The sequence below is a fragment of the Lissotriton vulgaris genome, chromosome 2_1 (genome assembly GCF_964263255.1).
Source record: "Lissotriton vulgaris chromosome 2_1, aLisVul1.2, whole genome shotgun sequence".
In the NCBI taxonomy this organism is placed as follows: Eukaryota; Metazoa; Chordata; class Amphibia; order Caudata; family Salamandridae; genus Lissotriton; species Lissotriton vulgaris.
In genome coordinates, this window is record NC_141687.1 from 1,897,590,032 (window position 1) to 1,897,617,292 (window position 27,261).

At 41.6% G+C, this 27,261-nt stretch overlaps 1 protein-coding gene across 2 annotated transcripts in view; it reads right to left on the bottom strand.

The window, feature by feature from the left end:
* Nucleotides 1-27,261, bottom strand: part of MCTP2 (multiple C2 and transmembrane domain containing 2) — an 864,328-nt gene that overhangs the window by 85,783 nt on the left and 751,284 nt on the right. For both annotated transcript variants that reach the window (XM_086958087.1, XM_086958088.1), the window contains 2 exons: nucleotides 25,480-25,521; nucleotides 6,756-6,865 (listed from right to left, as the gene is read on the bottom strand). In XM_086958087.1, coding sequence (XP_086814213.1) covers nucleotides 6,756-6,865; nucleotides 25,480-25,521 — 152 coding nt within the window. The remainder of the gene's footprint in view (nucleotides 1-6,755; nucleotides 6,866-25,479; nucleotides 25,522-27,261) is intronic.

Consider the following 27,261-nt stretch of genomic DNA (forward strand, 5'->3'; position numbering starts at 1 on the left):
TTTGCACACAATACTATCCAGACCTACTTCATCCAAGCAATTCATGAGATTACAACAAACACCATGATTTTCAAAGTCGTTCATTCAAGAAGTTCTTTTTGACTCAACAATGGCGTTGGTAAGAGGATTCATTCACTGAAAAGAGGAGAAGGGGAGAAGGGGGTGAAATGGTGATAGAAAGCATCTTATATCAGGCAAAACATCACATACTTCAATGACGAGATTCTAAAATGCCCATAGTATATGTAAGATTATTCATTTCAGAGGTCTTCAAACTGGAGGGTGGGCCCCATGGGGATAACTGGAATCATTATAGGGGAGGAGCAGGCACTGGCCAAGAGGAACATTATGCTGAAAACAATGAGAGGCAGTGGGCCACTTTGTAATTGGGCGTCATAACATATTTTACCACTTGAGCCCTGGATGACAGTAGGTGTCAAAGGGGGCAGAAGGCTCCAAATAACCCTCCAAGCACCTCTTTCAATTCTGTTTAAGGATCCCTCTGTGGATACCTTTAAACTTTAAGGTGACCAGCCTGCCAAAAACAGATGTTAATCATATATTTGATTGCATTTTTTCAAGGGATAACAGATATAACTGCAATGTTTGAAATATTCAATGTGCTGAGAGCAACCACTTTTTTTGATATTTGAATTTTTTTATTGCAGAAGATCTGGTGAGCAGTTGAAGTCTGATATGTGCAATGGCAGAGAAGCTTCTTTCCCCTTGCAATAAATGCATTTGGGTTTGCACCCACCAGAGGAGAGCTTGCTCTTGCTGAGTGGAGGGGGGAGAGGGGGGATACAAAACATGTTTAGACAAGATTGGTGAAAACAACAATTTGCCAAACAGATCTGCTATCCAAATAAGGTTGCTACGAAACAGGAATTTTATATGGTTTTTTCAGATATGGAAAGGCAGAGGTGCCCATGGGTGTTCTGGTTTCTGTGAGCCATTACTGCTGCTTAAAGACATCTGACAATAAAAAATTAGCAAAACCAGGAACTTAAAGGTTACCTCTGTCATAATATGCATCCTTATGGGATCGTTTAGTGCTTGCTTATATAAAAGGCAATTTTGAATACAATCCACTCACCGATGGGACACTAACTCCCATAATCTTCACTGTATCTAGCACTCTATACTAACTGAAAGGAGACCAGTACCACTACTTAAAAAATTTGCAATAAATTAAATACCATAAAAGGTTACTCACTTAAATACTGTACTTATTTACCATGCCACCATGTTCTTATTGATCCAATCTTCTATTTCAGTGATTTGGTAAGACTATATGATGTAGATACAAAGACTGAAGGGAAACACAGGACATCCTCCAACAGTGATACCTCAGCGACCAACGTCTAATAAGGAACCCCAATGCCGTATACCAGTTGAGTGCGACATTCCATTACTTACCAAACATATGCAGGTATCCATTCAATAAATATGCCCAACTTATCTAAATAGGACTTACTGGTGAAAAGCAAGTCATTAATTATTTTATAACAAACATATTACTACAGGGCTCTAAAAGATAATGTCTTTCTACTCTTTAGTACATTTCACTAATAATTTTTCAACAGGGCTTTTCTAACTGTCCCACATTCAGAGCATCACATATCCTGAGCGCAAGAACATGGATAAATAGTTAGACATAAGAACTCTTTCTTGGGACGTCTTGAATATACCTAAGACAAGGTTCAAATCCGAAGATATAACGCACAAAAAAGAGTTGTCATTCATAACAAGGTACTCATTAGCCCCAGATCTCTGTACTGAAGTGAATGTATGACACTGTTCTGCATTCTGTCCATCAACTGTTGTTTTTGCATTTGTCACCCCGAGTGGGACAGGTATGCTCAGACCTGAGTCCTGTGCTCTCCATGCCACTGGAATCAAGCTATCCTGGCTGATGAGGGCTAAAAGCCCGAAACCGGTCTTAGGATGCTTGTTTCCAGTCCAGGGAGGACCTGGCTTGGCAGTTCGGGCTGGACTGTTCCCATGGGGCACATGGTCAAGACTGATTTGCATATGGCTGGATTCAAACTGGAATGGCATGGTGAGCAAACAAACGATGGATTTAGGCCCAGATCTCTGTACAGGGGTGAATGTATGACATTGTTCTGCATTCTGTCCATCAACTGTTGTTTTTGCATTTGTCACCCCGAATGGGACGGGTATGCTCAGACGCGAGTCCCGTGCTCTCCATGCCACTGGAATCAAGCTAACCTGGCTGATGAGGGCGGAAAACCGAAACCAGCCCGAGGATGCTTGTTTCCAGTCCATGGAGGACCTGGCTTGACAGTTCGGACTGGACTGTTCCCATGGGGCACAGGGTCATGACTGATTTGCATATGGCTGGGTTCAAACTGGAATGGCATGGTGAGCAAAAAAAACGATGGATTTAGGCCCAGATCTCTGTACGTCTGAATATAGGACATTGTTCTGCATGCTGTCCATCAACTGTTGTTTTTGCACTTGTCACCCCGCGTGTGACGGGTATGCTCAGACGTGAGTCCCGTGCTCTCCATGCTACTGGAATCAAGCTATCCTGGCTGATGAGGACTGAAAGCCCGAAACCGGTCCTAGGATGCTTGTTTCCAGTCCAGGGAGGACCTGGCTTGGCAGTTCGAGCTGGACTGTTCCCATGGGGCACAGGGTCAAAGACTGATTTGCACATGGCTGGATTCAAACTGGAATGGCATGGTAAGCAAAAAAACGATGGATTTAGGCCCAGATCTCTATACTGCGGTGAATATATGACATTGTTCTTCATTCTGTCCATCAACTGTTGTTTTTACATTTGTCACCCCGAGTGGGACGGGTATGTTCAGACGTGAGACCCGTGCTCTCCATGCCACTGGAATCAAGCTATCGTGGCTGATGAGGGCTGAAAGCCCTAAACCAGTCCTAGGATGCTTGTTTCCTGACCAGGGAGGACCTGACTTGGCAGTTCGGGCTGGACTGTTCCCATGGGGCACATGGTCAAGACTGATTTGCATATGGCTGGGTTCAAACTGGAATGGCATGGTGAGCAAATAAACAATGGATTTAGGCTCAGATCTCTGTACTGGGGTGAATATATGACATTGTTCTGCATTCTGTCCATCAACTGCTGTTTTTGGCATTTGTCACCCCGAGTGGGACGGGTATGCTCAGACGTGAGTCCTGTGCTCTCCATGCCACTGGAATCAAGCTATCCTGGCTGATGAGGGCTGAAAGCCAGAAACCGGTCCTAGGATGCTTGTTTCCAGTCCAGGGAGGACCTGGTTTGGCAGTTCGGGCTGAACAATTCCCATGGGGCACAGGGTCAAGACTGATTTGCGTATGGCTGGGTTCGAACTGGAAAGGCATAGTGGGCAAAAAAACAATTGATTGAGGTCCAGATCTCTGTACTGGGGTGAATGACTTTGTTCTGCATTCTGTCCATCAACTGTTGTTTTTCCAAATGAGAGGTATTCATTTTAATTGCTCCTAGACCAAATGACCACTTTCCAATAAGTAAACAATATTGGCTCCCGATCTAAAATTGAAGACTTCATGTTCAGTCCTTTAGATTTTAAGATATCACCCTATGTCAATACAGGCTTGTTTTAGGAATAAGGTTAGTAGTATGGGCATTAAGAATGTTCCTGCAGCTGTGAGTCAGCAATCAAGCTAATGCATAAAAGAGGATGAACAGGGAAAATTTTAATATGCTCAGGGAATTTCACAGATCCCGCAGTCCCCTTATGTCAATGAACGTGTGTTATTCTTGCACCTCTGTTTCTGCAGCCTTTTTCTTTCTGGATGGATCTCTAACCTTCCTTTCTCTTGCTTCGTCAACAGCCCTTTCCCCACTTGTATTTCTAAGAATTGCTTCTCCTGGCTGCCTCTTATCAATAATAATACATTTGAATTCTCGAATTAAATCAACAACTTCTGTCCTCCTCCGCTTACTCCCATCTCACCCCATAATGCCACTTCCTTCTTCCTCCACTTCTGTTAAACTCACCACTCACACATTTATTTTGCTGCTTCTCACAGTTCCTCCCATTTCCACTACATTTTCTGACGTCATCTTCCACACTTCACCCTTTATCCCACTTCATCTCCCTTTTCTCTGATATTTCATTTTACAATATTCTTTCTTATGCTGATAACTTCCTTCCCTGCTTCTTTCTTTTTTAAACTTAAACCACTTTCCCGATTTTCCAATTTCTTTCAACCCCACATACCCTACATTGTAATATACAGATCCTCTGTTATCTCACTCTCCCTTTCTGTACTTTGTACTTCATTCCATTTTTCTCTCTAGTTTTGGTGCACTGGTATTCTTTTCTCATTCTAATACTCACCCTAGTGCTTCCATTTCCTTAACCACTGCCTTTCTTCCCCTCACCATACTTTTTTTCCCGCTCTTCACACCTCTCTTTTGCACTTTTTGCTTTCTCTAAATTCTACATTTCATCTGATTAACCTACATATCCAACTCAGTGCCACTTCGCACTCTAACTCGTTTTTACCACTTATCTCACCTCTGCCTTTCTATGTCCACCTTTCTTTAAGCTGCCTATTTCTCTTATCAAACTTTCCAAATTATTCTTTTTCATTTTAAATACTGTCATTTTTGTTAACTTATTTCACCTTCCTTTCACTTTCCATAGCTCTCTTTTTCTCGTTCAGCCAACTTTTCCCCACGCTAAACCTGATCGCTCTACAATAATTTTTCTTTTATAAACTATAAATATATGAATATTTTGATCCCCTTAAAAAGTGGTAAACATCTCTTTAAAGAAAAGAGGGATGCTTTGTCACAAGTGCAGCTTGTACACTTTTATGAAGCCAGTGACTGCTGCTTCTACTAAATTTGAGCAGCAAATGAAAGTAAGGAAGCATTATTAGATGATTGTGCTCTCAGTTTTTAGGAGACTGAGGCTTTATGGGCTTTATGACTTATTTTTAAAATGTTACTGTTGTGGGTAAGCACTTTCTGGTAAAAGTGTTTTAAAAAAAGATTTTTCTGAAATAAATAACAACGTTTCTTGTAATGTTAGTATTGAGGTACCAATTAAATAATTCTACATAAAAACACTCACAAATCTATGTTCGTAGGCCAAGTTGAGTCCTAAAGAATTTCAAAATTAGAAAGAGACCTAGATTAAGACAACACAAATAAAATGAATTATTTATATGGATGTGTTGGAATTTATATAGCACAAACCTATCTCAGAAGCAACAGAGTGCTATATATTTCTTGGAGGAATGGGAAACAATCTACAAGATTGTGTACATCGATTGGACATTACACAAGTAAAAATCACAGATTACATTTCATATTTTAGGCAGACAGAGATTAAGGGCCCAAGTACGAGTTTCCATGGTGCAAGGGCGGGTCGTACTCCACCGCCATGCCCCTGCAACGCTGAGACATGCCACTGCCCTCCCGCCAGATTACAATGTATTTGTTGTCTGGATGGCGTCGAGGCATTCCGAGGGTGGTGCCTCTCCACAATGGAAATGCCTCAGAAGGTTCCTGCAAGGCATGGACTAAAAAGTCTATGTCATGCAGGAACTCCTGTGCATACACACAGTGGGCACACAATATGCCTTCATGTGTGCATGCGCAAGCAGATGAGGCTCAGGGGGCCCTCTAGGGCCCCCTTTCTTTCAGCTCCACCAGGGTTGACATGGAGAAGGAACCTCTATGTTACCATCAGCGGAGAAGAAACTCATAATATGCCTGGTGGGAACACAACGGTCCCTCCATGTATTCTGCAACCTCTGACCGCTGCGCCAACTCCAGGGAATGGTGGTTCACTGGCAGCATGACGGTCTGACTGCACAACTCCTAATGGGGCGGTCGGACTGCCAGTGGATGGACCTCCACCGCCGTGCCACCATAGACTGGAAGTCATGGGTTGTAGTGACTTATGAGTGGTGGTCCAGCCACCGCTGCACCTGTGGTTCGACCACCCCATTATGAGTTGGTTGATTGGACCGCCCTTGGACTGCTTATGCTGCCAGGGAACCGTCGTTCCCTCGAGGTGGTGTGACGGTCAGAGGCCGCAATATGCCTGGTCCCGTGGTCCCGCCAAGCATATTACGAGTTTCCTCCTCCAGGTCAACATTGGCAGAGAGGAAGCAATGGCCCATTGTGCCTCCCCCGCTTGTGCATTCACACAGTGGGGCATTAGAGGTGCCCCCCTGTGGCAATGCACTAAAGGTTCCTGCATAGCATGGACTTATCAGTCTATGCCGTGCAGGCCCATTGCTGTGCCTTTTTATAAAGCCACCGCAGCCTTTGAAAGAGGCACCGCCCTATGAACACCACGGCACCCGCCCACCAGACAACAAATAACTTGTAATCTGGCTGCTGGCGGCGAGTCTTGTTGGTGCGGGGGCACAACTGAGTAGTACCACCCTTCCTCCCACCACCAAAATTCATAATCAGGCCCTAAAAGTCGCCCAGAATCACATGATGTGGAATCAAGTACCAAGGTTGGGTTCGAACCAAGGTCCAAATTTGGTAGCTCCAGCATCAATAGGTACATGAAGGCTCGAACATATTCCCCACGAGAGGTCAACAGTGTGATGATTGTATCACAATTGTGATTGTATCAAATAGACTGGATATATGCACAGGATGATGAACGACTGATGACTTTGAACTGGAAACATCTACATTTCAGCAACCTAGAAGTAAACCGGGAATGTTTTATCTACGAAATTTGAAATGTTTAGACCTTAAAGGCCACCGATGTTATACTTACTTTTTAATTCTTTCTCCAAATGATGCAATTTCTTCCAAAACATTTTGAACCGTTATGACAACATCTTGGACCATGTAAATTCTTTCAATAATCCCCTTTTTTTCAGACTCCTGTAAATATAAATAAATATTTGTTTTTGGTTGCAGCCATGCATTGATAGCGTAGTAGCCGATAACATTCCCGGTTTATCATAGTGGTGGATAAAATGGTATCATTTTTTTCCCGGGGTAATATGCATAATTTATTGGGAATACATGCATTTTACCTGAATTATTTTTGGACGGGTGCCTGCTCAAAATCGAAAGTAAGATATGCCATCAAGTTCAAAAGTCAAGCTAGAGATCTACTTGATATTTTGGGCTAGCCCTTTTAAAACATTTTCTATTCAAACTTGTCTTCGCATGCAAAAAGTATGTGAAAACCGTAAGCGAAAGAAAAACCAAAAATGATGTGAAATGCACAAAACCCAGAATTGCGATTATGCAAGATTATGGTCACATAAAAAAATCTGCTCGGGTTTAGTGAACAGTCATTTGTTTGATACTACAAACAATCCCCAAGGGTGGGAAGGAGTTTACCACTCAAAGTATGAGTACCCTCATTCCACTAGAGTCTTGCATAGCTCAAAATTTACAAAACCTGACAGCACATTTTAAGCAGCTGTATTTTCTTCCTTTTCAAAAGAAAAGGTTTTTGGCTACAGACATCCCAATTTCACATAAACAAAATTCGCAGCTTTTGCTATCACAGATATAACCAGCTTAAGAAGACATAGCTACATATCAAATCTTTTTCTGGGATTATGTGCTTTGGGGGATTGTGTTTACTACACTTTGTGATCCAGCATCTAATTAGCCGCTCATTAGCATCTCATTAGCTGCTGAACAACCTTGGTATACTCTTGTCTGCTTTGTGTGACTCCAGAATCCCTACTTGGTGGTAATGCCTTAAATTGCAATCATTGACTTTACACTTAACACACTGGGAGTCAGAACTCTGTAACTTGTTATCAAGAGACACATATTCTCTTGAAGTTATGAACATGGGAGAATAATTCAGGTACGGCAAGGCATCCCTTCTTCCAACTAACTGATCTATCAGTATAGTTTTCTATTAATTTATAAATTGTTATATAGTGCAGACATTACCCAAAGGTGCTAGAGCGCTTTAAAATGAACAAGGTTAGTTGCAAAGATACGGAATTATAAACACATCAGATCACAAGTCATACAAAAGGCACAGATTAGATATTACTCAGATGTCTGTACATTACTGGAGGTAGCAGCTTGCCTAAAAATGCCCAAATCGAATAGTTAAATCCATGATAGGCATCATTGTTGCAACTACACAAAATGTCTTTGAAGGAGGAGGGCTTTCAATTCTGATTTGAAGATAGCCCCCAAAGTCATGGTGCGCACGTTCGGAGGGAACGAGATCAGTATTCTGGTTGCCCTTCCGGAGAATGATTGTTCCACGATTTGTTCCTTTTTTAAAAGTTGGGGTATTCAAGTAGCAGTGTTTTGACATTTCACGATCGTCTGGTGTCCCCAGAGATCTTGAATTTGCCAGGTAGCATGGGGTGGACGTATGTAGGTCCTTGTGTGTGAAACCAGCTGCCTTATATAAGGGCCTGGCTTCGAAGGGCAGCAGCTGAGAGTAAGGAGCATAGGTGTGTAGCAATCATTTCTTTTCGCCCCGTAAATGAAGCGTTCTGCCGAATGAAGGCTAGATTAAGGGAGAGAGATATGCATCTAGAGCTGCAGTAGTAGAGTCTTGAGAGCACCAAGGAATTGACCAGAGTTTACAAATCTTGCTCTGGAATAATGCTGCATATTCCCCCCCCCCGCCCCCCCCCCCCGAGAAAGCGTAGTTGATATAGTGTATTTTTGGCCTTTGATGTTGATTTACAATTGAAGAGTTAATCTTATCTAGGATGACTCCTAGGGATTTTGAGCTGTCCACGATGGCGGGTTTACTATTTAGGATGTTGAGCGTGTCCATCCACAGTTAAATGATCAATCTTTGCAATCATTGCAGAGTGACGAGTATTCTTTGATTATCAAGAGTCCTAGGGGAAATAAAGATGCTCTTACATGTAAAATGGAGACTTAGGAAAAGACTATGTAACACTTTTCCTGAACCCTTGCACCCCCTATTCAAACACCGACAGAGAAACGATTGCACTTTGCATTAAAAATGTATCCTGTAAACAGTGTTTGGATACAAGCAACTCCTGCACCCTTTCTAGGGAGTACTAAAAACTTCTACATAAAATCCAGGGAGAGTTACAATTGAAACACTCAGTGAGCTGTCAGGATATGTTAAAGCTCAACCACCAGTGCTCAATTTGTGGCAGCGGTTGCACATGGTGGGCACCAGCACGGTTTTCTGAGAGGAGCATTACTTTTGTTCAACAAACTTTGGCCAAGAGAAAGGCAAACAAGGCAAACAAAAGAAGGTACGAAAGACAACAAAACAGTGACAGAGAGAGAGAGAGAAAGCACGGAACAGAAAGAACATACAAAAGTGAGATAGAGAGACAGAAATCATAGGACGATAGAAGAAAGAAGAATGAGGTGGAATGAAGACGAGACAATGTTGGTGTTTGGTAACCCCCGGCATTCTTCAGCACTGGTGGCAGGCTTCTAAAAAATAAGTCGAACCCCTTTCACCTATGCATATATATTTATATGTATGTATGTTGTCATAAATTATGCACTGGGATCCCATATGGACAGTGTCATAGTTCGCAACATTCTAGGATCTAAGGATGGAGCTGAAGGGGACAGGTCCACTCTACAGTTCCAGGTCAGTCTTGTAATTTTAACTTCACATGGAAACAAATGATGTGTTATGAGCAGACTTCCACAGATTTGCGCTGTGATTTTCACTGGCAAGTGACTTGACCATAGTCATTGGCAACATCCCAGCACTTTCCTTCAAAACAACCCTTTTTCCTATATTTTGTACACTGCCTCTTTCAGTTTATGTGGGGAGCTGGAATTCCTTCCACACTGAGAAGCACTATTCATTGTGCCCAGAAGGTCACCTCGCAGCTCTCTCTTCACTGACACTGAATTCAAGCCTATGACAGGCACATGAGGAAACTTTCTTGTCATCTCAGCAGAAAAGTATCACCAACCCCCCCACCGCCTCACAGCCGGGGGCAACCACCCAGGACGTCCCAGCCTGAGGCTATGTCTGAGAGTGCAGCTGGGGAACTTGCTTCTTGCCAGCTGTCTACTGTCTCTTTCAGTATAAGGGGAGACTTAAAACTAGCAGCGATGCTTCTCAAGGGGTATTGTTGAACGATGAATCCTGACTGAGAGCCCGTGCGCACTGAGGGTTACACAAAATGGCCTCACATTTTGAGAGGACGCCTGCGGAGGAAAAAGCAGGGCATTCAATAACTAGTTCCACCCACATGTTCTACTCTGCATTATGATACAGCAATGGAGTCTTTGTCTGCCTTGTAGCAATCACAAACCTCTACATATCCCCAAAATAAGTTAGGCAATTAACAATCTGTCATGGGGCTTTCTGTTTATATAACAGTCTCTGTCTATCAAACTCGGGCCTCGGGCTAACAATTACAAGGCTGTCTTTTCAATGAGGGTCCAATAGGCACTTAGTAATTGAAAGAATGAAAACAAACAGTCTTTGCAAAGGTTATCGCTGCTCACGGCCCACTGACATGCGACGTTCGGTGTCAGGCATTGCAATTTTAATGCAGAAATGTCGTGCAAGCATTGGTGTGCAGTTGTGTTCACCATGTGAATGTGATATGAACTAAGTGGAACGCAGCCGAGATCAGCACGATTGATGGATTAGTACGGGGCAAACTCCACAAACACCTTTGGTACAATGGTTTTCAAGGGCAGGTATGCACTTCTTCTCCAAGCAGGGTCACTTGGCAGCTCCAGATGCAGCCTGTTGACTTTGCACACTGCAGACTGCTTTAGAAATGTGGTGTTGGAACAGTTCAACAACCACAGTATTACTTTTGCAGTAACTGCCATTGTGTCATGAAAAAAGCAACAGTGACTTACTGTGAAATTTGTAATCTCATAATATGTTTCCTCTTCCAGAAGCATGTGTTGCACAGTAGCATTTCCAGCTTGTGTGTCAGACGCTCAAAAGGGAAACTAGCTCCTGAAGTGCAGGAACTTCAACACACACATACACTATACGCAGATGGGCAGAGTGTGATATTCTATTTATTTCCATTTTTATTAAGTGTGAGTAGGGGCCATGAATCACAAGAAGATATGCCCCTCCCTCCATAAAGATAAAAAAAACACAGCATATTATATTCTGCACACATGGTTTACAACATGGCGTTTTTTATTTGCATTTGTTTTAAAAAAATATATTGAAGAGGGTACATGTGCAGTACGTGAACTTCTCACTGCAGAAGCCTGGTAACTAATAGGAGAAATATTTCAATGTGTAAAGCAATTGTAAAATGCAACGTGAGAGCCAGTAAACCGTGTTTTTCACAAGCTGAGGTCGCACTATTGTGGCAATCAACCGCAGTATGAATCTGTTTTTATTATTACAGTTGTTCTACATAACGAGTGTTATTAGGTCACATTTTATTTCACTGCCGTGGCAGAACTGTATGTATTTATTCAATGGCACAAATAAACTACAGGTTACAATCTTTACAGTATGGACACAGCCTTTCACCCATTCAGATTTCCTAAAATTATTACCGTTTTATTTATTTATTTTTTACTATTAGCATATCTCCACATATCTTGAAGCTCAAAGTATTGCATTGGGGATACATAGGGATCTGCCGGCACTTTTCTTAGAAGTGAAAAAAATTAATATGAGACCCACATTTAAAAAAAATATCACTCAAGCACAATAACCATATTAAAAAAGGCAACAAAGAAACAGGGCTACACACGGAGTTGGCCTGAGACAGAATCTGTGGGACAGGTCTGTTTGGAGAAAAAACAAGTGATGGATGGAATAACTGAAATAATGACGGCCAATGAAATTTACACTGAGGTACATTATTGCTCAACATTTGTTTGCTCACAGTGCCCTGATGGACAGGACCCTCCATGTTCAAATCAGGTTGGGCCTGCTCCAATAGGAATAGCCCGTCTCATCTGAGTGGGAATAGGACTAACACATGATGTTGTGTCAGCACTGTTAGATCTCCCCACTTGGGTACACTTTAAGTCCTATGGCATAATGTACCATGAGACCCATAGGAGACAATGCAGCGGTGGCTCCTCATCAAACAAGCATTGAAAATGCAATAGGTCTCGCCTTTGACCCTTTCGATGCTGATGACTAGCTCAGCTCGTCATCACCCACGGGTGTCGTGTGCTGATGACGAGCTGAGCTCGTCATGGTGCCACTAAAATGGCATTTTCCAGCACAGGGGGGGGAAAACGCCCAGCAGCCATGTGGTTAAGTTAAAGCCATTTACTTTACTAATGGTATTGTATAGCAAAGCAAATGGTTTTAACTTGATGAAAGGCGAGACCTATTGCATTTTTAATGCTTGTTTGAACTGAACGCAACAAAAGTTGATTAATAATTTTTTTTTAAACACAGAGACAAAAAAAAACTGTGACGGCTGCGGTATCGCGGATATAAAGTGCAAATGATACCAACGCAAAATCACGAAATCATCTTCAATTCTTCCTGCCCATAAAATATCCTTGGTGCCTCAAAGGTGTGTTAAATTAGAAAATTATTTTCAAAATCCACTGAAATCGATCAATGCAGGCAGGTGAAGTCTTTCAAGTCTGCACACAAACACCAATGGTTCGCCCTCCTCCGCAGGCGCTCTCAACGGAACACAGGATCACGCCTACTAACAGTACCATGCACGACTGCACGCTCAAAAACAATTACCAAATGGCGTTTTTCCTCACAATGCGATAAAGTTTTGTAAACTTTATTTTGTATATTCATTAAAGCTACTAAGGTGTTTCACAAAACTTTTTCCGTAGATATCTACAATTGCACCAACATTACTAAAAAGAGGGTTTTCCTATCGTCCGTATGTCTGAGGTGTCCGCCATTTGCCTACTACTATTACCATATTGTTTATTATTGGAAAATAAATATGAGCTATGCCATTAAGATAGCGTTCACTTTCAAGATGGTACCGCAACTATGCAACTTACCTGATTGGCTGAAGGAGCCTTCCTGCAGTGGGAGGTAACTGAAATGAAGACTCTGCTCCTAAGGAGTTTGTCTCCCAGTTACTTTTCCACAACAACTTTTCCAACCTATCCAATTGAAATCCAAATCAATGATGATGCTGGCTTGCGCTGGTGTTCGTGTGACACAAAACAGCACAAACGGGAGCACCAACTGTAGAGAGCAAAAGTAATTTTCGATCTGAAAGTCAACATAAAGTCAGCAGAAAATGCCTCAATGTTGTTTAGCGCCAACCGCCTGCAAACCAATGCAGCAGGGACATAATTAGGCGCAGGAGAATTTTGCGTATGCTAGCAAAACCCCATGCAATTCCTTGCCTTTAGCTTGTTACGAAAAAAGCTCGAGAGTTCGTTCACGTAAAAATTGTATTGCAGAGCACTCATATAAAATAACATGCTTAAAGAAGAACTCCTTGTGCAAACTAAAGATACCAGAGTCTCAGCCGCTGATTAGGCTGTGGGCACCGGCTCAGTTTATAAAGTCTAGGCACCCAACATGGTGGCCGGGGATAGAGATACGTGGTTGCCATTGAGTATCAGCGCCATCACATGTGTAGGAGGTTATGCACGAGAGACCATGAGGGTGAGAGGGCTGTAACAATCCTGCTAGTACCAAACGGTAATCGGGGCAACAATCCCTTCACGGACAGACCATGCACTATGAAGAAGATGCACATAGACTGCAAGTCTCACACAAACCATATGGTCCCGCAATTTGATGCGGACTCACCCCTTGTAAAATAAGCATAAGGACTGTGGAGTGAATGGAGTAAGCCACCTTAGAGCGCAAGTAAGAACAGCGGTGTCGCAGTGTGTGTGCGCCTACTATGTAGCCAACTAATTGGAAAATGAGGGGAAAAAAATGGCATGCCCGCTTTCATGCAAGACACATGCAATAGTAAAAAAAAAAGTGTTGAATGTTAAGATCAAAGCCACCTTCTCACGCCGCTGGTAAAACCTCCAGTCCAGTTGGGCGTGGCCTAAAGTGGACAGGATGGCATGCAGGAGGGACTAAGAACACTCCGGTGCATTCAACAAAGTATGTTTTGCATAATCAGTGATGAATGATGAGCCTCAAATAGATTAAAGCTCTCTGGGGAAGCTTCTTGCTTGTGCCACTGAGAAAGAAAAATTTATGGCGAGAAGAGGGCATCAGCAGCTAAATATGACGCACAACAAGGTGCAGAGTGGCACAAAAATTGGACTGCAAATACTCTAAAGGTTATGGAGGAATGCCTGCAATAAGTCTAAGAACTTGCAATCCACTCGGGTAGCATCCCAACCAATCATTCATTTGCCCACTATACTACCTCAGTTAGGAGCCGGCCATATTTAAATTTGTCTTGACCCTCTACCATTAGGTACAGTCCAGCCCGAACTGCCTGGCCTGGTCCTCCCTGAGCCTGTACAGTAGCAACCCAAGGGCAGTTTAGTCCTGAATGCTGTCTCAAGAGATTGCCAGTGATTACTCTTACTGCAAGCATTTCTCTCAGCACCTTTTGTTTGTTTGGCTTAAAGTGGGCCTCCATTGAAAAAAAACCATTTTATTAATGGGTTATTCTGCATGGGGAATTTACAACGGTGAAGTCTTCAGACTAAATTAACCTAGAAAGGTAGCAGCATTATTAAAGGAATATTTTATTTAGTAACATAGTTCAGAACTACAAAAAAATTAAACTCAAGAAATCAATGTATTAATCAGATGTTACAAAAGGACAAATCAATTCTAGATTAGGCATTTAACATTTTTCAGCTCAAAATCAATATTTTCATCAATGAACACCAGTAGCATGACATTGGACATGCCCATATTCAGGGCCTTGGAAATGTACACCAATTGAGAGGGAGGCAAATAGTAAGGTTATTTGGAAAAACACCTCTTGTTGCACATTTCTTACAGGACGTTTCGCTTGTCCTTGCTGATTGAGAAAAAACATCTCTAAAACAGTGATTCCTAATTTTTGAGGTTGCTTTTTATTTAGTAAGCCCTGAGGCAAAATCTATGGTCCAGGTTTATTTGGGGAAAAAACATGATAGGTTGAAGGCTGCAAATAATCTGAGCCACTGGTAATTCATCAGGGCTGCATTAAAATCCAGCTTGTTTTGCTCATGATGCAAAGACAGACGTGGGCTAATCAAATTCAAATAACTGTTGGTCCAGCTACTATAGGAACATCCCAGTCTAGTAAGGCCATGTCTCCTCAGAGAGGAGCACATAGTCGACTGTTTTCAGCATTGTAGGACATCATCTCAGACTGATACAGCTTTAGTCTTACTATAGAGTGAGCTACAAGACTGATATCTGGGTAGATATCGGGTCTTTTCTATGAAATAGGTGAAGAGAATATTCCTGCACCTTTCTCTGCTGCTCCTCAGGGGAAATTATAAGTCGAATCCTATAAGGAGAGACATCAACTTTGCATCAACCCCTCTAGTCATTGCATGACAATTAATACTGAAGGCTCCTTTAGGAGAAACCTCAGAATGTTCAGCAGAAGATGAAGAAAAAGAAAAAAAACAGTCCCCACATAAGCATACTTGCAATATATCGCCTAAAATTCAAAACAAACATCTGGTGTGGAAAGAAGAATCCCAGGGTTGGGAATGAGACGAGAAAAGAACGTTATTGTTTGCTTCATTCATAAAAAAACAATGTAAAAAAGTTGCGGTTTGTCACAAACATTCGAAAAACAGAAAGAAAACAAAAAAGCAAACCAAGCATCCTCAAAAAAAAAAAAAAACATCCTCAAAATAAATGGTTCTTTTGAGATACTACCAAAACATCTGAAAATGATCTTGCTTCTACGAACAACTCACAGTGGGTTGGGTGCAGGGCCCAGTCATAGGCCATGTCATGTAGCCTACTCCGTAGTGCATGGTTAAAGGCCATTCATGGCCGTTAGGCACAATTATGGACTTTTGTGGAACTCCTGCTGCACACCAGTGAAGACCATGCATAGCTGGGGTTGCCTTCCACAGATGGTTGGGCACAGGACCTGGCCAAAGTCACTCCTTGTGGCCAAACCCCACTGAGCACAGCCAAAACAATTAAGAGAATAATTTCAAAGATGCTGGTTGTATTATCTTATAAAAACTGAAATTCACTGAGAAAACTATTATTAAAATAAAGTTCTGTCTGGAATCACTGATAGCACATATCATATGTTTAGAAAAACCACTGAACAATTCACAGTTAAGTGAAGTTATGTCATTAAGCAAAACTCAAAAAAACACTGAAATTCACCAGTAATGGTTAGTTATCTAATCCATAAATCACACTTCAGCCACCTAACTAAAATGCGCCAACCAAATGATGTAGGAAGAAAAATCATACTTCCAGGGAACCACGAATAATGGAAAATATTTCATGCAGCACTATTAAATATGGGTTGCATCATAACAAAGATGACCCTCAAAGCCGCTCAGCAGCATTACTATGTTGAGGGCTTCTAGGATTATTAGGTGGTATGTGGGACTAAATTAAGCAGGAATGTTTTCTAGATTTTGGAAAAATAAATGAAATGTGTGGCTCTGTCCCGGGCAGTATTATCTTCATCCAACTGAGGTAGAAACATGAGTGATGTGATATATGTGGTCATAAGCAGTGCATGGCTGGGGGAGCTAGTTATTGTTAGCACTTCTATCTATATCTGGTGAATTTCTGTGTTTTTTTTTTAGCTCAAAATGGTAATGTTGACAAATTCACCTAAATATAATGTTACTTTAAATTTAATGTTACTTTAAACTTTGTTTTTTCAGCATAGTTTCTAGGTTTCTTTTAGTGTAAAGTCATATTTAATTACGATACATAAATCCCAACCCCCGCATGTAGCTAACCCCATGCGGTGCACCATCTTCAGCCATGCGCTGCCTGGGACTGGCCACAGGACAAGGCCCTGAGTACCTCATTACCCAGGACCTTTTTGGTTTTTTTAAAGAGGGGTGGCTGCGTATCTCTCCACGAAGGCCCCATTTTGCTCTCGGGAACCCATCCCCTAGGGCTGTTGTTTTTTTATTAAAGGGAAGGGAGCTCTCCGGGACATGGTTACTGAGCAGGACCTGAGGAATGGGGGAAAGACACCATTCTCCGTTCCAAGTACATATTTCCCTTCTCAGGAAACTAATTAACCCATTATCATAGTTAATGCATCCCTTTCACAGACCATCTTAACTGGCAAGCAGATAACAGGACAGCATATTATCCTGACCTATACAAAAAAAGAACATTTGGGCCCAAAGTAGCTCAACCGCTAGAAAACCATTATGCCTCCTATATTTCTTGTGCAGCTACCAGAACATGTAGTGACCATTCACCTGGAAGGACAAATCCTCCATGACAATCAGGCAGGCTTCAGGCAACAATGACGTGCTAAAACACTCATAATGAAACCAATGGGTGATGTTAATATATGGACATGGGAGTAGCCAGAAAATTGCCCACGCTTGGAAACATATGCCATGTGGCACAGAGATACCTAAGTAACGACGAAGAGGATTGGAAGGCAGAGTTCCATACACCCATAAAAAATGAAAAAATAATGGGAAAAAGCATATTTTAAGGCCCCTTTTCCAGAAACTTCGCCAAAAACTATAACTTTTCCAGTCAGTTGTTAAATGACACTCATGTAATAAAAAAAATCGAGGTTAATAATTTTTATTTCTTTTAGAAGTCAATCTCTCTGAAAAATTCTGAAACAATGGGGTCAAATTGTGCATTTACAGCACAATCCTCACATAATTTGAATAAAATAAATAATATGTTTTACCATCCATTCTGAAGAGGCCTTCATTGAGTATTTCAATAACGTAATGGACCTGTACCTAACCCTAGTAGACTGATCCTCCCATGGGAAATTGGGGGTTCACTTTATATGACTCCTGGTAAAGATAGAGGGCAAATGAAGATTTTTTTTCCAGTCTAATTTCGATGCAAAAGGTTACTTGAAGTTGCCTACTTTAATGTTTCAAGATGCACTTAGCGTCTCACTTTGCTCTTACTCTCGTCTACTTTCATAGTCCTACACTAACCCCTCCAAGTACACTTTCTGGGATATATATCATGACTGAGAATTTATTTGTAGTGCACAGGTTGAGAAAATAAAAATTTACACAGATCGTATATTATCTATCATTTGATAGAATGACTATCTCTCAAGTTAGACTGCTCACATAGTCTCAGACACCCAACCCACCAAGCAGGTACAGACAGCTGACTAAACCATGTGGTTATAGCAATCATACAGACTTTCACCTCAATCACAGCTTGATCATTACGGAGTATGAAATGCCTACACATGAATGATGACCGGTGTAGCAGCAAGTGCTCTTTGGCACCAAGGAAATACCATCAACAATATGTGGCCCTAGTTCACCATGAAGTGTCTCTTGCATATTTGCTTAAAACCTAATATGGGAATGCAATGATGTGGTTCCCTCAGATCAGGTTGGCATTTCCTGATAAAATACATATGTTGCTTTGAAATACCAGATTTTCTTTTCAGATAAATCCGACCAAGTCCCCGAAACCATAGTTTGTACAATTTGTAATGTACGTTTTGTCATGAAAATGCTAGCTTTTTGCTTTTAGTAAATCCGCAAAAATTGTGTCAAATACCAACTTGCCAATGTCATCAAGTGTGCTACTTTTCCACAAGAGAGAAACAATCTCATATGCCAAGCATCACAAACACATTTCATAGATGTCCATAGCTTAGAATCCCCACCTAATTACACAATGCTCTTATATGTGTGGATACTATATGCTAATGAAGGTAAACATTATGTCTAGGGTGGTAACATTAATAGATAGGATGCCAACAACATGCAAAACGTATCCAGTGCATTTCATGCCTATCATTGTGCCAGGGCTGACCAACAGGATGTGTTGAATTATCATAAAATGCCAATGAGAACCACCTTTTGTAAGTGCTACTGCAAAGCCTGAAATGCCGGAAAGAAGCCATAAATAGTTAACTTATGCCAGGCCGCCTTCATGCGTAGAGTACTCACAAAATGCCATAGAGGGCCACTTTATGCTAGAGCCAGCATCATCACTGGACTGGCCACAGGATGCCACGGAGGGCCATCATAATGCCTCCGGCTCCTTAAATACACCACAGAGGTCTAATTTATGCCAACGTATCCTCTTACTTCCACCTGTCTTCTTATTTTTACCCTAATTCTCTTTGACCTCTCTTCCCTTTTCTCTTTGTTTGTACTTTGCCTTTCCATTTGCCACTATGAACCTTGTTTTTTCTTTTCAATTTTAATAATTTCATTGTCACTTTATGTGATTCCTTTGCCACGCTTGGGGTTCCAACTCACATCTCGGTCATCCAGTGATATTTATTATCCCGCGTCTGGAGGTCTGGATGTCACTGTACATGTGGTCTGAAAATAATAATTGGTTTGATCCAGTAAAATACGCATCCATAAAGTACAATACAACCTTATCTGTAGATCACAACTATGATCTCCTGGCACTGCTGCTAATTTCTCTGCAGCCTTCCGCATGGGTAAACGCCAGACACATAAGCAACCTCCAACTTGCGTGGGATTTTATGGCATTCTGCTTCATTGGTTATCCTACTGTCCACTTACCACTCATTTACAGCAACCAAGGTTTCGAGGTGAACATTACCAAAAGCATCCATATAGCTAGATACAATATATCACTCCTGCAGAACATAGACCCCTGCTTATTGTAGAATAATTTCAGAACTATCCAGAGCTCAAGCCTTGTCCTCCCACCTGGATGGTGTCAACATCCTAGCTGTTAAAGTCCAGTTTCTTGTGTGGATCCTCAAAAAGACGTCATCTATGACATAGCGTTCCTCATCAGTGGGCTAAAGAAATGTGACTATCACAACAATCCCAATGTATCCCATTTGCAGTACAGCAGCATGGAAAGAAGCATACAGTCAACTTTAGTAAATAAAAGGAAAGGGAAGTAACTTTGCTTCCTTCAAAACCATATAATAATCATAGGAACAAAGCTGTTGTTTCATCATTTAGAGCCCGTTTAGTTTCCAGCTCAATGCTTTGTAACTGAAGAATTGATGTTTTGGCCACGCCTCATAAGCACTTTGATATAGTTATGTCTGTAGACCAAAGGCACAGGTGACATGTGCACAAGGATCCCATTATGAGAACTCAGTAGTTGCAAGGGGATAACAAAGATACAATATGGCAACTCCGTGGGGCAACGGCTTGGCATGATAATTCTATAGGTGGCCGTTATATGGTCCACCAGGCTGTGATAAAATATTTTAAATTAGCAGTGATTTCCTGTCTACATTTTAGTGCTGAGTGACATTAACCATGACAAAGCAGTTGGTCTGGCCATATTTTGGATTCAGATGAGTATTGTTTGTCTAGTGTCAGCCATGTACTGTTAGGCATGCTATGCGTGTAAGGAATACATAATGTACCAGGTGGCAGATGCGTGTATTTCCGGTTTTGATGGAATGGTATTTCCTCTGTAGTGGGAAATCCTCAACTCCTGGCTGATGCCATGATAATTATTTGATAACTATTTCTGAAATACAAAGAGTATTTACTCAGTACATCTGAAAAATGCATACAACTCAATATCTGCTGCATCTTAAAAAATGCATTTGTGGCTCTGCTCAAACTATGTTGGGAGGAGCTGGGTCGCTCAGCAACATGGCGACTCCCTTTTCTCACTCCTCGTGATGTTGTTGACACGTCCGTGGCTACCACTTTTTTTTGTTTAATCAGAAATCGCCTGCACTAGGGGTCTGCGTAGAAAGACAGGGTGCTGGCGAGTTTGGGGCTCACTGCTCAGAGAACGGGCTCAGCATTATTTATCATATCTTACAAAGGAGTCCAAAAAACATGGCCAGGGGCTGGAAGTCATGCATCCAGAGAAATGCTGGGAAAGTATCTGTTCATTTAAGGAGAAGTGGGCCGTTTCCCAGCATGCTCTTATCTTTTGCTGAGACATTTGCTGGACACTGGAGTGCGAGCACTGCAATCCTGTCATTTTACAGATGGGAAGTCGACTTAAAAAGGGAGATACGCAGCTCTTCTGTTTTTGAACTGCATACTCCGGATGGTTATAATTTATAAACAATAACTCTCTCCCAGGGCGAGTTACAATGTCCAGAAGCATGCTCTGCCTTGTTTAACAAGCGCCAGAATCTAGAAAAGCGGTCGGCATGAGAGGATTGTGACAGCGCACGACCTACTTATGACGGGAAACAGAACCGGGACATTTCAAATCATCATATCCCACGATGAACACCAGTTTACTCTTGGCACTGGGAAAAAGAAGATGAAAATGAAGGCAGGCATAAGCGCAAGGATACAGCAGAATGCCTCCTCCCTCTCTATGTGTTATTAGTAAAGAATTGTCTTTCTTGGGTCTTAATAAACATCACCTCAATATTTGTAGCTGTATCTTCTGTGGGTCAAAAATAACTTTTGAGTTCACCTTTAAGTCCTTTGATACACAATGAGTCAAAGTAGGGAATCCTATCAGGAGCATGATGCAGAAAGGACTGCATCAGCTAAGTCTATGCAGCATAGCAAAACAATTTAAATATAGTGTCATGAGGTGATGAATGCTTAGCGTATATGTGTGATGAAACTACTGATGCCTGCGTCATTTAGGTGCCACGTGAATGTGTGATAGACATACATGCACACAGCACCACACGTGGGCACATAATGAATGATGCAGGCATCATGATGTTATATTTCCCTATACAAGATGGCGGAATCACCTCACCGTTTGCGTTAAATGGAAAGATACATTTTCAATTGTTCTAAGATTCATTACAGAAAGAGGAGTAGCCCGCAGTAAATGGGAGCGGCAGGGCATAGGCAGAAATGTAAATAATTCCAGGAATGTAAAATCACTACGAGGGATGGGTGACCAAGGGAGGAGAGGGTGCGGGAAGCAACAGGGAGGGGGCAAAGAGGATTGCATAAAAATTAAAATAAAGCCAGGCCTGGGAGAGAAGTGATAAAGGGGAGGAAAATCAGCACATGAGTTAGAGAGTAGAGTCCGGTGATGGTTTTAGTGGCGCGGAGAAGCATTTGATCAACAGGAGACCAAAGCAGGGCTGGATGCTGGCTCTACTGCTTTTTAACTACTATACAGCATCAAAGATGAGGGAGCTGAGAAGTTTGTCACTTGGGAACAACCCTCACTTGCACTGAGACAACTCCAGTTTTAAATGTTGTCATTTTGAAAACTGTCTGTCTTCGAAGGCTAGTTCAGCTCTGATTCGGAAGCCTAATGAATTTTTTCCTGTGTTAGGTCGATGTACTTATCTTTTCCAGTTGTCTTTATAAATCTGAATGAATAGTCTCTTATATAAAAAAGTATGGCATTTAGAAATATCCTAAACAAAACGCCACAAAACTATGAGGAAAAAACATTTTAACAAAAACTTTAGAACTAAATTAGAGCGTCCCTTCGAGCCAAGCTTGGAAATTGCATAGTCACTACACGCAGCAACAAGACCATCCACGGAGTAATTTTAGAATGGTGATATTTCCTTAGAATCGTGCATATTACCAATTGGTATTAAAAAGTGCTGTGGTCAAGGAGCATGGCTAAGTTAATGTGACAGCCCGGGGCACACAGTTTTCCGGTTATCTATGTCCCCTCCATGCATGGATTAGGTCAAGAGCCTTATCTAGCTAAAGAACTCTGTCTATACTACCAAACTTTTCTAAACATTTTACTGCCATCACGGCTTTAATGTATATCAATAATTCTTTAATGGAGGGTTGCTCACTTGTAATTCCTGTAGGGGTATTATCACTTATTTCATAAAACAACTAGCTTTTAATCAAAAGATGTTTAATATCATTTGAAGGACTTTAGTTTGTTCTGGACATTACCGTCTGCATCTTGAGACCTGTATTTAGGAATACACCGTTGTTACTCTTACATGGTTGAAAGCTCATGCTTACTCAAAAATATGATCTGGAAACCTACATTATACGCGTTCATCTTTTATACATGGATGCCAATCATCAACCTCAAGTTCAAGACTAAAGATGTCATTTAAAATTAGTGGCACAAGAGTCCTGCTCTAACTTAGCAGACACCCACCCTGCAAACTCGCTCTTCTCTGCAACATTTAGAGTCGGGGAGAGCACTTGATTTACACTGGAGGTGTCTCTGCTGGCTTTTTCATTGTAAGTCTTTGACCAAAGAGCCTGTCTGAGAAGAGGCTGCGAGGTCACAGTAACAGTCATGCAAACATTTTAAGTATAGGACTACCACAACTCATTTTTCCTGTTCATGTAAGTTTAGTAAGGCATGGTGCGCAATATGAATTATGGTCCCCACTTGCAAGAAGAAAACTCCCTGTGTCCCAGGAAGCTTGTTTCTTCAAATAAAAAAAGGTTACCTGAACAGAGGTTTAAAACAATGCACACGCTCTGCAAACTTCACTGCTGTGAAGGGAGCCACCATAACACTGGGTTCCTTCACGACAGAGATTCCTGCATTGCAGGTGACAATCTCAAAATATAGCAGGTGGTCCTGTACCATAGGGTTGGAGGAATTCTCTACACTGACCTTGCAGGACAAAAGGTCCCCTATCATACTCAAAATAAACTCTAAAATCTTCCTTATCAATGGCAGCCATCGCCCACCTGAGATATAGGCATATCTCTACACCATCAAATAACAAGGTGTCAGCCCCTATCGAATGACCTTTGTTAAATCTTTAGGCGTTCACATACTTTTAATCTCTTCTTTAAAGATCATCTGGGGGGAAAAAAGGTCTAGACCATATGGTAGCAAAACTCTGTTAACTGGCCCATCTGAAGCCAACTGTTTACGTGTGTACTGAACACAGCAGCTCATGAAATCACATAGAAAATTCGAATGGCTCAAGCTTTTCCTGCAACAACAAAATTGGCCTCACCATATTTGCTTCAAAGCTTGATCACTGGGCTACAGCATATTGCGCACATACACACCGCAAACTCTCACATAATCAATTGCAGAATATCTGTTGGTAACTCCCCAAAAAATCGGCTCCTTGTATGACAGTCTTGTGGTCCAAAATTCTCTTCAGCAATCCACATGAAACTAAGTCTTTACTTTGTTTGCTCCAAGATGATGGTGATTTAACAAACAAGGAGACCCAAATATTTGGTCAGGGACCTTTGGGCGTAGTAATTTTATATGAAGAATGTTCCCTAACAAGAAGAATAGAGGAGTGAAATGATAATGACATACAATGAGTTCTATATATAGAAATGTGTCCATCCGGATAAAAAAAATCTTTTAATGTCTATATATGAAATTAATCACACACAAGCAACAAATAAGTGGGGACACATTTTATCGGGAAACATAAAAACATAAGAAGAAAGCTTAGGCATTTACAAGGGTTTGGAATCCAATGTGCAGTTGTCCAAGCAAATACAAAAGTGCAACACCATTGTACAATACAATGAACAATTCTGAGAGTATCAAGGTGTACAGAATCAATGACGTTTCGATCCCACTTAACTGGATACCGGGATCATAATTAGGACATAAGGGTATATGCCTGATGCTAATGCCTGTAAAACGGTCCTGTCAGAACACCCTACCCTGGATGGGACTGGGAGCAGTTGGCGCGGTAGGTGTACGGGCGCACGTCGTAAGAACCCCTAAGGAGTTCTGCTGGGTCCTATAGCAATATAGGTTCTCAGAATTCGTCTTAAGAGAAGAGTCCAGTTCTGATTATCCTATTATTTGGAGGACCCAAAGAGTGGCTAATCCAATTCTGCATTTCTACGAGTACTGGAGTTCCTGGGGCTTCCCAAGGTAACAGATACCCTTCTTGTTTGTATGTCCAGTCCGAGTAAGGTCCTCTGTACTTCAAACCAGATCTCTGGAGCAAGTCGCTGTGTATTTATGGTGTTACATTGTTTTGTCCCAATAATTGCTGCACGAGTATTTATTCTGTGCTTTTTTAGCTTTTATTAGCGGAATAAAACATTTTTGACTGACTGACTGGCAAACTTCTCTCTGCCTCAAAATATCATGATGTAACAAACTATCCATTCTTTTTGTAACATGAACATTGTAACCCTACATGCATCCTTTAAGCATTTACTGCTATATGGATCACTCTTAAGGCTTTTCCAATGCAATTTGCAAAAGGGTATTGTAAGTAGACCTTGATTCTACACTTTGTTTATTGTGAGTTATGGGAACTTAACTATTCGGCTGTAAGCCACCATTGTCTCACCCATCCCAGTGAGGCCAGTGACCCCTCACATAATGCCAAGGGCATTTTATTCTTATTTTAGAGTAAGCAATTTATACAGCACTGCATATTGTACGAGTTGTCACTTCACTTAAGCTGGAAAACACACCTATGTTGTAAAGACAACAACATAACAGGATTCATTTTCTCCTTATTTGGCAGCTTGGAAATCTAAATCTGACTAGTAACTCGTGAAATAGTCTTTACCTATAATGACACAGTGAGAACAAGGTTTTCAAATGAAGAAAGGGCCTAGAAAATGTAATAATTTTCAGCACATACCTTATCATCATCATCTTCATCATCGCCTATATCCAAACTCTCCTAGAAAACAAACAAACAAGCTGTATTATTTTCAATGTGAAAAATTACTTCCACAATTATCAAATAATATGCTACATTAATGAAATAATATATATTCATATTCTTTATTATTTTAATTGAAGAAAAAGTTCTGTGCGTACTGTACAACGCTCAAACATTTACTAGCTCTATAACTAAATGGTGGTGGGAGCAGCTTTGTCGCACACAATGCTTGACATGGGATTATGTATTAATTATTTGGTTTAGTTTATTCGATAAAGGTTGTAATGCGCGGGTGATATTTCAACACTGGCATGTCAATCATGAATTTAAGGTTCACTGCTATACAGTACAATATTCCTCTTTATTGACAATTTATCAACACTACAATATGTTTATATTAAGGAACATACAGTTGTAGGTATTGATTTTTGAAACATTTTAAATGTTTGGCTAAGACACAGATTGTGATAACATCTGGAACCTGAGTTCACTCCACAACTTGGAGTGCATTGGCATCTTAGTGAGCCTATGGAAAACCAAGACCTGGGCCTACACTAGACCAGCATAACGGCTAAAACCCACCAATAGATGGGCTAATCCACACAGTGACCAGGACAGATACATCATACCTGCTAGAATAAACAACAAAAAATTATGTCAAATTTGTAAAATTTTATTTTCTGTAATTATGCAAAATTTTAGAAAAGTACACAAAATGATCTATATATTATTCTATATTTTAGCGTGAAAATCATCCTTTCTTCTATTTTGGATGTTATGATGCATTTCGCTCTAATAATAATAGTGCAAAAACCTAACGCTCCACAAACAACAGCCTCTTGAATGCTTTGTTCATTCACATTAATCCTTTGATTCGGATATTGGGATTTTCATCCAAGCAGACTTGAAATTATGCAATATGGCATAAGGGAATAATTTAGAGATTTTTGTGTAGCAAGAGTACTAACAATGCCCAAAAACTTCAGGAGATTAAGCCGGTTTAAAGAAAATGTAATCCGGATCTAAACAAAAGCAATCATGGTGGGTGGACAATTCGCTTAAAAAAGTTGGACAAAGCTATACAAAGAAGTGCAATTAAGTTATGTTAAGATGTGGGGCTCCGTGGGGGGTGGCCACGCCGCAGACTAAGATGGCTGCGTGGCTCTGAAGCTCTGTCCGGCTGCTACTGCACAATCCATCTGTCTCGCACAATTAGGATCGCTAGGAAGGTGTGACCCACAGCGCTAAATCCCCTCCAGATGGTGCCTCGATGTATCCGATTTAACCCCCTGAGTCTACCCGCAATCTGGTGAAAATCGATCCGGGAGCCCGAGGGGAGGTGCCTGCTCCATCCTCCAACACGGCCTGTTGGAGCTCCCGGGCTACCTGCACCTGGAACATTCACTGGGCACCCAGTGGAGACGGCCTTAGCACTGGAGCCTGCGGCGGTGAGTGCGATGCTTGCTTGGCCTCCCCCACCCCTCTAGAGCCAATTCTGCCGTCACCGCGCGCTCCCCCTATTAGTTCCCATGAGAGATGCGCTCGCCCTTGGTGATGCTCCCTGAGTTCCCTGGGGAGACAGGGTCCTCGGGCAGGAAAGGGAGACAGCTATCCAGCTGCGCACTGGGTCTGTGGGGGGTGGGTGGCTGGGTGTGGTGCGGGCCTTCTACTGCTCGGGCTACGGACTGCCGGTGATGCAGCTACATAATTGGTAGCCTCTCCCTTGGACTCTCAGTGCTGTGAAGTGGAGGTGAGGGC